This window comes from Alosa sapidissima, chromosome 9 (assembly GCF_018492685.1).
Source record: "Alosa sapidissima isolate fAloSap1 chromosome 9, fAloSap1.pri, whole genome shotgun sequence".
Lineage (NCBI taxonomy): Eukaryota > Metazoa > Chordata > Actinopteri > Clupeiformes > Clupeidae > Alosa > Alosa sapidissima.
Genome location: NC_055965.1, coordinates 12633125 through 12650139, shown reverse-complemented (window position 1 = coordinate 12650139; position 17015 = coordinate 12633125). Strand labels below are relative to the sequence as shown.

Here is a 17015-nt window from a genome sequence, read left to right as displayed (position 1 = left end):
GTTCCTCAAAAAAAAAAAAAAAAAAAAATATATATATATATATATTTCTGTTGAAATCCCTCAACTATCGTTTTTCTATTTTCTATTTTTCATGTAAGACACTCTGAAGATATGAGCGATTGCGGAACAGTAGAGGGTCATGACCCGAGGAAAGGTTTTTAGAAAGGAGTGGGTGGGAAAGAGAGAGAGAATACAAGACAGACTCAGAGAGAGAGGGGAAAAGAGAGAGAGAGAATAAAAAAACAGACTGAGGGAGATAGAGGAAGAGAGAGAGAGAGAGAGAGTAAAACAGAGGGAGGGAGGGAGAGGAAATGGAGAAAGCCAGAGAGGGAGGGAGAGAGAAAGATATGGAAGAACAAAGAGAGAGGGATAGAGAGAGAGAGGGAGGGAGAGAGAAAGATATGGAAGAACAAAGAGAGAGGGAGAGAGACAAAGAGAGCAGGGGGCTGATGTGCATCTGACAGTCTTGCCTCTGCATCCTGGATTCCATTAAAATCTCAGTGCCTTCACGCTCAAGTGAGCTGTATTGGCACACACATCCAGTCCTTAGCTGTGTAACGTGCTCTCTCTCTCTCTCTCTCCCTTTCTCTCTCACTCTCTCCCTCCCTTTCTCTGTCTCTTTATCTCTCTCCCCCCCTTTCTCTCTCTATCTCTCCCTCCCTTTCTCTCTCTCTCTCTCCCTTTCTCTCTCTCTCTATCTCTCCCCTTCTCTCTCTCTCTGCTCCTTATTATCATGATTTATTTTCCCTTCTCTTCGGGTCCCTCTGTCTTCCTCTCTCTTTCACATCAATCATTTCATTGCATTATTGCGGCCGAGGGCATTTCTGACTTGGCTACTTCTGCTCTGTCATGCACACAGTCACCACACACACACACACACACACACAGCACACACACACACACACACACACACACACAGCAAGCACACACACACACAGCAAGCACACACACACACACACACACACACACACACACACACACACAGCACACACACACACAGCACACACACACACACACACACACACACACACACACACACACACACACACACACACACACAGCAAGCACACACACACACAGCAAGCACACACACACACACACACACACACACACACACACACACACGTCCATTTCTATGTGCCTATACGTACATTCTCCCCGTCGTACTCTCCCTTCAACTCCTCCTATGTGTGACCGCCCTGGATGTGGTCATGGTCTCTCTCTCTCTCTCTCTCTCTCGCTCTCTCTCTCAGGTATGTTTGGGGGTTTCAGTGACCAGGCCAACAGTTCTATGTGACTTACAGGGAAGCTACACCAGGTAACCGCGTAACTGAAGCGTAAAATCCATTTTAGAAAACTGGTCTATTTTTTTAAACGTACAGTACGTGCCGCTGGTGTAGCTACTTCCATTGATTATAGTGGAAGCTAATTGTTGCAGCAGACGCAACACGAACGGAACACTTCAGTTACGTGCTTGTTGTAACTTCCCACTTATAGCCACGTGCCACCAGACCCCCCCCCCCCCCCCCCCCCACTACACACACCCACCTATACACACACACACACACACACACAGCCTTTCCCCAGAACAAAGGGCCATGAAGCGAACAGAGAGGGACACAAAGGGTTAAATCGTGATAGCCTCGGTCTGACGGGGCCAGGTCACAGGTCCGCCTCAGTTCTGTCTGACACGAGGCTCATACCTTATAAGGGCATGAGAGACAGCAAGACTGCATCCAGGGGGCACGGTTGGAGAAACTTCCTAATTTAATTCCCACTAGTGTTGCAGCTATTAAAGCTATTTGAATCCAGATTTTGAGGAGAGTTATTTTTTAATTTTTTTAGATATGGTTATTAAAATAATCCTTCCAAAGTCATTGACTATGCCCAATTTAAGATAATTGCATCATTATTTTTCTGAGGAAAAACTCTTGTTATGCCTACCCAAAATGTTGGCTTGTGCAACATCCCTGACCAGACCTGCAGCTTGATGCCTCAGAATGTCCTTTCAGAGACTGTTCCACTGATTGCTGTACATGTATGTGTGTGTGTGTGTGTGTCTGTGTGTGTGTGAGAGTGAGTGTGTGTGTATGTGTATGTGTGTATACAGTATATAAGTGTGTGTGTGTATGTGTGTATGTATGTAAGAGTGTGTGTGTGTGTGTGTGTGTGTGTTTGTATGTGTGTTTGTATGTGTGTGTGTGTTTGTGTGTGTGTGTGTGTGTGTGTGTGTGTGTGTGTGTGTGTTTGCATCCTGTTAAATAAACAATCAAATCACAGTATTGTGTGTAACATGCTCTTGACACACTATCTGTACATTCTGTTTAAGTGTAATTTTTTGCATGGTTGTGTAATCTCTCTTATTGTGTGTGTGAGGGGGTATTATGCCATAGTCCATGGGGGTGTGGGTGTGTGAGAGAGCATGTGTGTGTGTTCCCTCATGGATTCGTGCCTGTGTGTGTACATGTGTGTGTGTGTGTGTGTGTGTGTGTGTGTGTGTGTGTGTGTGTGTGTGTGTTATGTGTGTTAATAACTGAATCCGCCCCTTAGCACATCTGTCATGCAGTATCCTGTAGGGAAGCCCTGGAGCCAGTTGAAGTGTGAGCATTCATCCGATAATCAATACTGTCTCTCTTTAGTATGGGGAATTGTGTTATTTTAGGAACGATTCAGATAGATTTTTGCAACTGGTGTTTTTTTACTTGCTAGGACCCCACTGAATACAAAACAACCTGTTTCCAATGTTTTTCTTCATTTTCAGTGCCAAAATTCAAGATGGCGGACAATATATGCGGAAAAATAATATAAAGGCTTAAAGTGGTCAACTTTTTGATAAATATACACCTAATAAGGTAGACAAGTGAGATACAGACTATTTTCAAAAGATGTATTGCATCATTTGCCAAAAAAATTGGAGAAAAAATGGAAAAAATGAAAAAAAGATTTTAAAAAATCTGCATCTTGTTTCATTATTGAAGAGTTCAACAAAACATTGTCAGTCACTCAAGTATTTATCCTCACCACTGTCACTGTCTTTTTAATATTGATGTACATCTCCTCAGAGCCTTCACACCTGCAAAGTTGTGTGAATGGTAAGTTGTTACTCTTGCAAGAACACCTTATACTGCATTGGCTGGCAAGACAACAACACTTCACAAGTTCCACAACAGCCTCTGGTGCTGGTGGAAGTTTTGACAGAACAGGAGCCCATTGCCCCTCAGCAATTTGTCTCCATCCCAGTGATAGTCAGTCAAGAATCTTTGGAGAAGCACTGTGTCTTGTGCCCAAACATTTGCTTGCCTGTGTGCTTTCAGAATTTCAATTTAATTTCAGTTATAGAGCGTCAAAACATTACACATGTCTCATGGCGCTTTACAGAGTGTTAAACATTCAGACAGAGCCCTTGAGTTACAGGGGTGAGGAAAAACTCCCAAGAATGGGAGAAACATATAGGATGAAACCTCAAGCAGATCCACGACTCAAGGGCCTGACCCATCTGCCTGGGGTCAGTTACAGGACAGTAAGGTCTATATACAGAGAATAGAACATGGTATTTAGAGCCACCTGAGGTATATGTTACAAAGTGGTTAGATGGTTACATATCCAGTATGATAATCCATGAATCCTATTTAGTGTTAAGTTCAAATAGTCCAGTGTAGGGGATGAATTGTCCATAGGAATTAGGAGTTGTCATCGGGCAAATAGTGGGTCGCTAGGCTGCGCGGGCAGGAATTCGAGCATGGGGACAGCAATAGGCGATGGTAGGGCAATCATAGGGATGGGATTTCCCTAGTTTTTCCACTCCCTGGTTGGGTTTTAGAGTTTTAAACATGTTCCACCGAAGGGCTTTAGCTGTTTGAAAACCATGTTTTGAGGAGCTGACACACAAATTTCTCACATCCAGCTAACACGTCTGGAGATGGATGAGGACCTACTACAAGCCTGCAAAGTGTGTTAATGACTTGATTGACTTGAAACAGAAACCTTTCCTTTCCCACGGGATAAACGGTAAATGGCGGGACAAACGGTTGACTTTCAATTTCCTGATAGGATAGGATACAATAGGATACCCGATAGGTCCACCGACTTTATACATGATGTGATTGTCCTGAGCGAAGTTTGGTTTTTCCACCTCACAAGCCGGAGAGTTGCTAGACTATCCTGACTGCAAAGTACATTTGCTGCCGCTAGGGTGCTTCAAGATTTCTAGGCTGTATCTTTTGTCGACGTTCTCCAGTGCCCATGACAATGAGACTGTCTTTGTTGATGTCTGGTACCCTGCGAAGGGCAAGCACCAAGACATCTGTGTGACATGTAGATATATGGGGTTTTGCCAAAATGACTTACTGCTACTGCCACCTTTGTGTGTGTGAACTGACTGGCAGTTTACATAGTTCAACAGCTTTATAACCAAGGTAGAGGATGAGGTTGGCTTTGGTTTCCTTCGATCCCAGGAAAGCTTTAAAGACTTTGATTGGTGTAGAGTCTTGTATTTTGTATCCCTTATCATGTGCTTTTTCCCATTGTATCGACCGGTCTCGTCCTGTCTTTCATGGAGTTTGTGATGGTATAGTTGTTAAATAATAAGTACTGTATATGTCATTGTAGCCTCATGCCTTACTTTCAACATTTTCAAAGAAGCATTCTTCCAGATCTTGGCAACAGTTTATGTCACTTTTCCTGACAACCATCTCCTGCACAACAGCCATGCCATCTATTAAGATGCTATCCAATGTGTGTGTTAATTGCACTGAGCTACTCTCTGTAGATTGTTCAGAGGATGCTGTTTCTGAAACCAGTCACAATTCATGGATGAAGGCGTGGTGGAGTGTATCACCAGCTTCAGATTTCTGGGTGTCCACATCTCTTGGACCTCTCTTGGACCCTCAACACCTCTACCCTGATCAAGAAGGCTTACCAGCATCTCTTCTATCTGAGGAGGCTAAAGAAGGTCCACCGGCCTCCTCAGATAGTGGTGAACTTCTACCCCTGCACCATCAAGCGTTTTTTAAAATTTAATTTAATTTAATTACTTTAATTTAATTTAATTAATTTATTGTGCTTATAGAGCGCCATAACATTACACATGTATCATGGCGCTTTACAGAATGTAGGCAATCAGAGAAAAAGGAAAGAAAGGAAGAAAAGAAAACGTGCATGCAGAGGAGGGGCAGGTTCGTTGAGAGAGAGAGAGAAAGAAAGAGAGACAAGGAAAGGCTTTGCAAAGGTGCCCATAGCTCTACAATGAAAGGATTTCATCCAATTTAAATAGTACAACATGGCAAATCATTGTGAGGTGGTCAAAGTTGATATTGTGGTGGGCCGCCACAAGTAAGTCAATGTATGGGAAACACTGCTTTGTATATCACATTGCACTTTTCTCCTTTTTTGCACTTCTGGTTAGACGCAAACCACATTTCGTTGTCTTCATACTTGTACTCTGCAATGACAATAAAGTTGAATCTAATCTACTCTAATCTGATCTATCGGGGTGCAGAACATTACTTCTGGAGTGCAGAACATTACTTTAATTCAAATGATTATTAGGTTATGTGAAGGAAACTTTTAAATCAGTCAATGTGTTTTTCCGGGTATGCCAATAAATAGCATAATGGTGCATCACTGGTTGATAATCATGACATCTCGCACGCACGCACGCACACACACACACACACACACACACACACACACACTCATACATGCAACTGTTGTCGCAGCAGGGTAGTCCCCGTGTAACATAGCTGACATTCCATGCATAGTAAAGCGGTATAGAGATCTCTCTCTCACACACACACAATCACTTTTTCACTCTCTCTCTCTCTCGCACACACACTCACTCTATCACTCTCTCTCTCTCTCTCTCTTTCCTGGCCTCTCTTTCACCATCTCTTCTAGAGTGGGGAAGTCAGTAGAACTGTTTGTTTCACGTTGTGTAATAAACTGTATGATGAGATTCACATGAGAGGTGCTCAAGTCCTTGTGCTATAGGTAGGGGATTTCCTACAGTGGCCAATGAGCTGCCAAGCCTACAGTATGTAACATTACACAACATGGCGCATGGACACAGTGACAATGTACAGTTGGCTGGAGGCAGTTGCAAGCACCCTGAAAGCGTGTGCGTGCGTGTGTGTGCGTGTGGGAGAGGGAGAGAGAGTGTGTGTGTGTGTGTGTGCCTGGGGTATTTCTCTGGAATAAGACTGAGTGAGTGAGTGAGTGAGAGCGATCCCTCAGCAGGGTTGGGCATTCCGTCCCACCAGCATTCCGTCATTCTGCACTCAGATCCCGTCCTAATCCCTGCACCGCCCGGCACTACAGGATCACAGCAGCTGAACCGGGATCACTGAGGCAGTCCCCACAAATACCACCAAATCAACACACACACACACATGCACACACACACACATTTAGTCTTTTAACCTACACACACACACACACACACACACACACACACACACAGACACATTTAGTCTTTTAACCTACAGTACACACACACACACACACACACACACACAGTAGATACATTCAGAACACACTGCACGTGCATGTGAACCCTTCCTTCCATGCACATGTGCAGACATACTATATATAATAGTATAGACTGCAGGCTTCAGTTTCATCAGAGAGGAGAAAAGCATGAATAACTATGTAAAAGCAGGTACAAAAGCAGCTCTCTACTCTTTCTTACCAATATCATGAGTGATATAAACTAACAGACTTAACTTACATGAGGACACATAAATACTAACGATCTGCCTCAGGGATTTGGAAAATCATATTTCTACACCTAAAAATAATAAATGGTAACACTCCATAATAAGGTGCCATAACAAATAGCAAACTAGTAATTACCTAACCCTTTGTTAATATTTGTTAATTGTTACTAAAATGTCTATTTGCCACAAGTTAATAGTTTTTTCATCATTAATTAAATATTAGTTGTTTAAATAAAATCTGTATGTTAATGTTTTAACAAATCTGTTAACTAATATTGCCCTACACACATCTGTTAATAGTTAACTAAATGTCTTTTTGGCACTAATTAACAGTTATTTCTTACATCATTTAAATGTTAAATGTTTATTTACAAACTATATGTTAACAGAAAAGTTAATGACTTATTATTATTTAACTAATTGTTATTAAACTGTGCTACTGACTATTCCAATATGAACCACTCCCCATAGGACCCTTACAATAGATAGATACTTTATTGATCCCCAAGGGGAAATTCAAGAAAAAAACACGGAGCTACCTTGACATGCTGCCACACTTGTCGGCGCCGGAACCGCTTGCAATAAAGTTGGTTAAGCTTAATTAATATATTAGTAGTATATAGCTATAAGCGTGGGGCCCCTTATAATAAAGTTGGTTAAGCTTAACTAATATATTAGTAATATATAACTATCAGTATGGGGGACCCTTATAATAAAGTTGGTTAAGCTTAATTAATATATTAGTAGTATATAACTATCAGTATGGGGGACCCTTATAATAAAGTTGGTTAAGCTTAATAATGTATTAGTAATATATAACTATTAGTCAGACGGTGAAGGGACTGAGACCAAAACTGGCTTATCACATTTATTCCTTTAGGAAAAGTTCAAACAAAACATGCCTTCAGGCACTGGCATACATAAAACAGCATCTGCACAAGCAAAATAAAAAGAAGTAGTTGAATGGGCTATATTACATGCATGATTCCTATACCATCACTGTCAGCCCTACTAGCAAGGGAGATATGCGACATGGAATGTTCAGGTGCACAGAACGACAGTTAATTAATATTCTGAGACTCACTAAACACTCACAGACGTAGACCATACAGAGGTAATGCATAAACATAATGCTAAAGTAAATGTACATTAATTTCCTGCTAGACTGAATTGCACTTTCTATGCACAGTTGCACACTAAGCTAAACTACACTAAATGCATGGAAAGTTGCTAGCGGAGTTTACAGCTAGTCACGTAGGCCTACTGTAAGACTCAGTGTGTATGAACTCTTGATCATAATGAAAACATTAATAAACGTTCTCTAAGTTGCTAGAATTGCACCCAAATCCTAACAATACATGTAAAGTAATATAATGCAGGTGGTATATCGAAGTTTTCAACTTAAACAACATTTTACAGTTACAAAATTAAAACAAAGTGGGGAGTGCTTTATACAGTCAACCTACCCAATGCAAAGCATATCGCTTCTGATCGGCTATTGCAACAATACAAGGACAAAATGCAGCAGAGCTGCAGTATACCGTTTCTCCAAAGGGGGCTCCAAAACACCAATCTCAATAAAGCTGCTTAATTACGGCGAAAATCACATACAAACACTAAACTACATTTCTAACTCTGGTACCCCCACCTCATCTGAATTTTACCAAATTTGAGCAGCAACCAAATAGTACTTCCAAAGGCAAAGAGTACACTACTTTCAAACACTAGACAGAGGGTCACAAATTACAAGACAGCCAACCACAAAGGTATCCAATAAGGATGAAGTGGAAGAAGAGGTGCGCAAACTCTCACACAACCAACCACTGGCAGTAGGGTGCCTTATAATAATTTAGTAATAAATATAATAATTTATTATGGCACCTTATTATGGAGTGTTACCTAATAAATGATCTGTTTCAGGATTAATGAGATATATCTCTAGTTTAGAGTCCTCGTTTGTCATCAGTCGATGCTTATCCACACGTGTAGTCCACACCTGATTCAATAAGAGGTTATCCACACGTGTAGTCCACACCTGATTCAATAGGAGGTTTGCAATTTCCTGGTGGACAGGTCATCTCCTCTCCTCACACCTCTTGTTCATGTCGGTCTGGTACCTTCCTGATATAGAAACTGGTGTTTTGCAACATTACATGCTGTTGTCATCTCTACCTCTCTCTCTCTGTGTGTGTGTGTGTGTGTGTGAGATTGTGGGTCAGATGGATGACCAGGGGTTCAAGTGTTAAACTAGCTGTACTTGTGTCACATGCACACACACACAAAGGCATGCATGCACTCATTCACATAGACACATATACAATAGATAAAAAAAAGACATCTCCCCCACATCACATGTTCTGAGGCTGTCTTTTGCACACACAAACTCTTTAGGGAGGGCATATACACCATTGTTGACTCAAAGGCAGACATGCACAAAACACACACACACACACACACACGCGCGCGCGCACGCACACACTCACACACACTCGCACATATGCACAAAGGTGTTGGAAGCACACACAGTGAGCAGCTTGGCCAGCATGTCCTGTCAGCTGATGTCGGTGTTAACGGCAACTCTGTGGTCCAGCGAAGAAAGACATGGAGAGAGAGAGAGAGAGAGAGAGAGAGAGAGGTAAAGAGGGAGGGAGAGGTAGATGGAAAGAGAGCAGAAGAGAGGGTGGAGAGGGGGTGTCTGGTTCAGATTTCGGCAGCGTCTCTCTGATCTCGGGGCCAGCCGTGGTCGCTCGCTCTCCTCCGAGAGCTTGTCATCGTCGGCGGTAAACACCGAGCGGCGCGTGTGACTGACGCCGTGCCCCCACGGGCCCTCCTTTAACTCTGCACACTTGGACGCACGTACAGGAATTTCGTTTTCCATCAGGAGGACGTTATGTAAGAAAGGGACCCTGGCTCGGACGTGCGGTGGGGGAGGGGGTACTACAAGGGGTCTCACACAAAAAGAACCCTGAGGTCATTATCTGAGAAAAATGTCACCTCTCACCTCCCCAAATCCTAAAAGAAGTGTGTAACAAAAACAAAACAGTTTATAGCCTTGGTTGTGAGAGTTGCATTGCTATCATATTGTGTGTATAGCCTCGGTTGTGAGAGTTGCATTGCTATCATATTTTGTGTACAGCCTCAGTAGTACTGTAAGTTTGTGAGTTGCATTGCTATATCATATTGCAAGGTACAAAATTCCGTTCTAGTAAAGGACAGGTCAGAATTTCATGACACAAGAGCTGAAGTTATGTACTAATAAGATGTCATAGCATCACATATAATGTGACCTGTCATGACTTGTCAATAATAAGGGTAACTTGACCCTGCCATACGGACACCGATTGACATGACATGTTATGACAGGATAGGGCATCTGCCATACCATATCCACAAGATGGTCATGGAGGGTCAGGACAATGGTCACACACTACTCCTGTATATTGTTTCATTGTGAAACCAGGACCTCTGATGCAGAAGGGGTCAAGTGAATCCTACGTGTTGTTTTTGTTTGATATATAGCCCTATGTTGATATTAAACCTCTTATGACAGAGGGATCAGTTAAAGTGTTCCCTTGTTAATCTTGCGTGTTGTGTGATAATCTGATATATAATCTGTATCTAATCTGTGTGGTGTGTGTGTGTGTGTGTTGTCTTGTGCGATGTGTTTCAGGCTCCACTCACGCTGGGGACCCACGTGGACCGTCCAGCCCCGGCTCGCCCTCCTCGTCCCCTCAGACCCCCGTGGGCTTCTGCGGCGGCAGCTCGGAGCCCACGCTCAACGGAGGATGCTCCGGAGCTTTCTGCAGCTCTGCTGGAGGTTGGAGCAAGTCTTTGGTCCATTCATTTGTACACTTAGTAGCCTCGTACACTGTACATTGAGGAAAAGCAAAGGTGCAGTTACTGCAGGTGTAGGTGTGTTAGCAGTTAGGACTGAAACACTTGAATGGGACTATAAAGCTGAACACTTGGGGTGTGATACTATGTATATCTTTAACCGTAATTATAACTCATCTCACTTGGTGTTTTGGTTTTATTGATGTTTATTTATGATATTTGTACCATTAATTTACTGTTCTTTACTGGGAGGGGCAGGGGGGCTGGGTCTTTAAGGCTCGGTGAAGCAGAAAATGTCAGTGGCTAATGGTGGTACTGTTGCCATTGAATCACAGGGCTGCCAACTCTCACGCATTGGCCGTGAGACTCATCCATTTGATTGACTCCGCACGCTCTCACGCCAATCGGATGTGTGAGAGTTGGCAGGACCTGGAATGTGCAATTTTGCTTCCCACTCAAACTGACAACATGCTCCCTGAATCTAAGAAGCTTTCTTTCCTCCGTTTTCTTTATTTCATCGGTTGTGTCTTTGTTTCTTTCCTTTCCGTTTCTTTCTTTCTCTCTCTCTCTCTCTCTCTCTCTCTCTCTCTCTCTCTCTCCCTCCCTTTCTCTCTCTGTCCTTCACTCTCTCTCTCTTCCCAGGAACCACCCCCAGCTCGCCCGTCAGCCTCCCCAAGTCGCCCACCTTCCCGTCGGTGTCGGGGACGTGGCAGGACGAGTGTTCCATCTGCTACGAGAACATGGTGGACACGGTGATCTACGCGTGTGGCCACATGTGCCTGTGCCACACCTGCGGCCTGCGGCTGAAGCGGATGTCCAACGCCTGCTGCCCCATCTGCAGGAGGCCCATCAAAGACATCATCAAGACCTACCGCAGCACATAGGACTGACTGGTGAAGGAAACACAATTTACCTTGAGAAGACTACAATTCCCATGATGCAACACGGGATTCATGGGATTTAGTCCTCCTCCCCTGGTTAAACAGACTCACTGATGATGCATGATGAACCCTGATACTCCAAGCAGCAGCACCCACATTACCATGTCTATGTTGGAGTCCATTTTAGCTACCGCTGACTTCACACTTTTTGAAGTTGTGTTTGTTTTTGTTTGTTTCCTCTTTTGTAAACAATTCAGGGATTTTTGAGAACCTGTGGATATCAATTGGTTATTTCTCTTGGCCATGGGTTTGTAAAGGAGGATTTTTTTTTTGTTTATATATAGATTTTTTTTTTCTTTTTTGGATTTTCAAGGACATTTCAAGGTGACTCAATAGCTTGGAAAGGTAGTGGTGATGCACATCAGTGAGCTGAACTCAGGAGAGGCCAGGGGTACGGACTGGTGAACTAGAACTTTTCCGCAGAGTGAAAGCACCACAGGAAAGGACAAAACAAACAACAAAAAAAAACAGTGTGTATAATCTCAAGATATTCAGGTTCAAGTGTCTGATGTTTTAGAGAGTCAAACCAATATTTCCTTCTCTCTTTGAGCCATTGGAGACTGAAGTCTCTTTGATTTGTCTACTAAATGAATTTCTCTCAATCGGGATGTTATTTTTATGCCATTTTGTTAGTTAAAAATATATATATTTCTGGTTTTCAATTTGTCCTTTAAAACCAGTTCAGACGACATGTGTATATACACATACTGTAGATGTGTAAGTATAAGTGTGTATGTATATGTAGGTGCGTAATATACATATAAACTAACTAAGGTCACAATAATTATACTTCAGCAGGTCGCAACTTATGTCTGTGTCTTGCTGAGACCAATTGTTAAAGACAGTATGTCCATGGATCTATTTTTTCCCCTACACTGACACTGGTATAGGCTCACCTGATTGGACGATGCAGTTGCTTGCCCATCCCTCTGGGTGGGGCCGATCACACCCATGCGCCTGGGATTATTATGACGGCCCATCCTGCTGACAACGCCCCAAAATCAAAAGGCCTCTGCCACCCCACCCAACACCACCCCACACCCCCACCCACCCCATTGACAATACTCTAGGAATTAATGGGTAGACATTCACCATATTTTTCTTTTCCTTTCAAAACAGCCCCCTTGCTCACGAAGCACTGATGACAAGAACATCACCATGGTTACAAGTTCGGAGCAGAGCAAAGACAGAAAAAAAAAAATCATGGATCATTTGTTAGCAGTGGATGTTTTACTAGCAGAGAGAAAATGACTAATCCATATTTCACCACATTCCCCTCAACCGAAATATGCCGTGTGTTGTAATGTAATAGATGAGGGTGACACAGAAAGCTTTGGAAGAGTGACTACTGAGAGAGAGGGGGAAAGGGCTTTCAACAGAGAGAGAGAGAGCAAGAGAGAGAGAGAAAGAGAAACAGAGAGAGAGAGACAAAGAGAGAGGGATAAAAGTCACCTTATTAAAACCAGATTATTTCCATGCCAGTCTCAGGAGCAAGGGGTAGGGGGGATTGAAGAGTACTTTACATCAGGTCTCTGAATCAGGCTTCACCTTCCCTATAACCTTTCTCCAAGTCCAGATTACCTTCTTGAGACTTGGGAATTCTCAGTGGCTAATTATGAAAGAAAAAAACAGAAACCCTTAGTGGTTTGCCAAGTGTGTGTGTGAACACATGGTCTGATAGGTCAGATTAAGGGGAGCACAGTTTTGACCTGCTTATCCTCAGTGAATGTGAACCACACAAGGACACACAATTCATTATGATTTCCAGTGAAGTCATCAAAGTGCGACCAGTCAGTGGTGAAGTGACATAGTGACAAGAGCCTGGATGGAATAATGATTTGGCCGTTTTAGGCAGCTGTGTTTGGATTTGTGTATGTGTGTGTGTGTGTGTGTGTGTGTGTGTGTGTTTACTCTGATTGGGAGAATCCTTGCCCAACCACATCCACCTCCTTTCACCCCTTGGCCTCAGAAGGGACCTCCGAAATAACTTCTGTGTAATATATATGGACATGGACAAAGCACCATATTCAGCCATAATGTTTTTCATCTTCAGAGCCCCCCTCCCCCCCCAAACGCCTTGTTGTACTTAAATCATAGCTAATGATAGAAATACGATGAGTTTGAACTCTGCAAATTATGGTGATAGCACAACAATATTTTTGGAAACATATACTTAATCAGGAGCCATTATTAACTCCCCCCAAACCCCTACCCCCAACCCACCCCTAAACACACACACACACACATTTTTTGCGCTTTGGTATGAAAACAACTTCATCTCGTACATTTGAAGGTACGCTTAGTCATCTGACATTTCAATTGCCGTACGAGCCATCAGGGCCCAAAAAATAGCAAGGAGACAATATAGCCATATATACAGTGTCTTCAGTCTGGGCTTAGACAGTGGCGGTGGCTTTCTCTAATGTAAAATACACACCATCCATCCATCCATCGCTGGGCTTGACTTCATGCTGCTATAGTATTTGCCTGGCAAACGCTATAAAAAAAAATAGGTTCTTTGGATGTCATAATGTATACTCTGTGTTTCAAGATATACACTTTTTTGCTTGAGGTGTTCATTCACTTGAATGTTAATTTATGTCGGTTTATATATAGAGAAATGTAGAGAGAAGAACAGGTGAACACTTAGACTCTTAGCAGTAGTACTGTGTTTGCCTAGCTTGTTGGCATTTGCAACTCTTTGGCTGATAATCATGATTGTATTTGTTTGTTTATCAACTCACTGGAGCCTCCAATTTTTTTTTTTAAGTCTGGATGATACCCGGTGGAGAGAGGAGCAGTGGTGTCTTGTTCCCCACAGCAATACTTTAGTTGTTTCCAGCTGCTGGGCTTTTGCAGTGTAGTCAATCAGTAATTCATTGCACAGGGAAGGAGTTTAGCACAAAAAAACGTCTTTTTTGTACAACCCCTCAGTTTCAGACAGGGTTTTTGTTCTTTTACTGTTCATTTTGGTAGTCTTCTAATTTTTGTTCAAGTGAATGAATGTGTGTGTGTGTGTGTGTGTGTGTGCGAACAGTCCAGCCCAGCGGGCTAAAGGAGTGTGCACAAATGTTTGTCGTCACTTTATGAAGCTACTTATTGATTGTACTTTTGTAAAAACCACGATTGATACGGTTCACGTCGTCACCTGTCTCTTTATTTCATGACTATTCTATGACCAAATGTTATTCTTATTCTATAAACGTATTCAGATCCTGACCCTAAATTCATATACAGTAATTTATGATAAATACTAGTAATGTAGTTATGCTGTAAAATAGGTTTATTTATTTTGTTTCGCATTGCTTTCCTGTCTGAGGTCATGAAACTATTTGGTTAGACTGAATTATTGTGCGATCTTGGAGGCTGAGAAAAACAGAGGTGTGTTCAAAATTCACAAACATCGGCGAACGTTTGCGAACAGTTTTCTGTTTGCCTTGAGTTCTCGACGAACGTTTGCGACCACTCACAAACAGTTTGAGGAGGTAGGCTAGTTCTTCACGAACAAACAGTAGAGCTGGGCAAAGTGTTAACGTAACAAGGGAATGTTTACACCAAATCGTTAAAATTGAACCGTTCAGAGAAAACACGAACATTTGTCACTGTTTGCAGAATTTGAACGCACCTCTGATTTTGAGGTCCTGATTTACTCAAGTCTCAATTAGCCCTTTTACCACAAACTAATGAATACACATGTTAAATGAATGACAGTTAATTTCAATAAATATAATTGGACAGTGGGTGCATTAATTATGGCTGTATTTGCATTTGCATAACGTTTTTCTTTTTTCAATATTAATCATTTCCCTGCGCTTTTGTAAATCAGGACCAAATAGCAAACTGAAGACTTTGGCTTTTGTCCCAACTGTCCAATCAGTTGCGTGCTGTTTTATATCATGCTGCTCTCAGATTCTCTCTCTGATTGTGGTCGACCCTGTAATGTACTTTGTTTGTGTAACATGGATGCGCATGTGTGCGCATGTGTGCGCATGTGTGTGTGTGTGTGTGTGTGTGTATGTGTGTATGACGGACTGTCTGAAGAGTGTTATCGTTACACCGGATTTAATTCCCCATCCTTTACTTATGTCCCAAGAAGATTTACTTTTCTCGATTGTTTGTCGTTGTTGTTTGTTTTCATTATTGATGTTTTATTACTGTTCCCTTTTGTGAGGCTCTACATAAACAAATACACAAACATCTCAGTAAGCACTGAATTTCTCTAAACAAGCTTTTTAAGGACTAGAGCTTTCACACGTTCTCTCTCTTTCTCTTTCCATTATCCCACCCCCCTTCTTCCCCCTCAGGTGTGTGAATAAAAATAAGAAAAAAAAAACACACTCCAGAGAGTTTAAAGAGGCGGCGTGTGTTTTCAAAATGTTCAGGCTGTTGTTTTTATCGGGGGAAATATTTGCTACCAAAACTTTCCCAGATGAGGCAGCAATATGGTGATAAAAGTTGCCTTAGTCCCTGCAGCTCAACAGAGGGACCAAATGAAATACTTATTGAAAAGAAATGGGTAAGCCAATAAATGAAATCCTCTCCTTTCGGTCTAGTGTGAGACAAATGTAGTGTCATTGTCGTCTTTTTTTATAGAAAGAAGTAAAACTTCTCCGCTTTCTAGTGAGGTCTGTCGCAACTCTGGTTGCTGTAACCGAAGCTCTGTCCAAGCTGTGTATTTCTTTCTTTCTTTCTTTCTTTCTTTCTTTCTTTTTTTCTCTTTATTCTGTCAATCTCTAGTTTCCAAAGTGATGCATTTGTACGCTTTTTCTTCTGTTCAGTGTGAGTCAAAGACAATTGTGTCAATAAAAAAGAACAAAAACTATACACACAGCTGTACTGGTCTCCTTTTTTCCAATACCCCTCTAACAACAACACACACACACCTCACCAATGGCTGCACAAGAGCACAGCACAATAAGCTCAGTATTTCACAGATACTGTATAAAACCAGGCTCTGCACTCTTAAAACGAATGTATTGGAAACGATTCAAGCTGCTGTTGTCCCTATCTGGACACAGATGTGTGTTTAAAAAACGACTCAAGTTGTGTTGTTGTTTTCAACACATTCGTTTTAAGAGTGTGGGGAAGGCAGGCGGGGATGATGACCTTCCAACGACCTCTCCGGCTGCCCCCTCCGCTAGAAGCAGCCGATGGTTATCAGAGAGAAAGTAATGGCAGTACAGCACGGGAGAAGGCTGGTGGAGTCATAATAGTGGTCAACATGAGGTGCCATGACTCACGATGTAACCCTTATAGAGTTTAATAGAGAGGGAGACAGCAGGGGAAGAGATATAGAGAGAGGGAGGGAGGGAGGGAGGGAGAGAGCAGATGATAGAGGAGAGAATGGTAAAGGGAGGGATGGAGGGAGGGAGGAAAAGAGAGGTAAAGGCAGGGAAGAAGATAGAGAGAGAGAGAGTCATTTATCATTAGTTTGGCCCGGCCGGCACCAGAAGGGTTGAGTGGACACACATCAAGGCCTGATGTTGGAGAAAAGGGGAAGGAGCAGGATCTCCCATCACAATCCTCC

The 17015-nt window shown here is 42.5% G+C and overlaps 1 protein-coding gene across 1 annotated transcript in view; it reads left to right on the top strand.

Moving 5' to 3' along the window:
• The window catches only part of neurl1aa (neuralized E3 ubiquitin protein ligase 1Aa), a 42941-nt gene extending 26629 nt beyond the window's left edge, over nucleotides 1-16312 (top strand). The window contains exons 4-5 of the mRNA XM_042102689.1: nucleotides 10384-10530; nucleotides 11190-16312. Of these exons, the coding sequence (XP_041958623.1) occupies nucleotides 10384-10530; nucleotides 11190-11431 (389 nt within the window). The 3' untranslated portion in view covers nucleotides 11432-16312. The remainder of the gene's footprint in view (nucleotides 1-10383; nucleotides 10531-11189) is intronic.
• The last annotated feature ends 703 nt before the right edge of the window (nucleotides 16313-17015 follow it).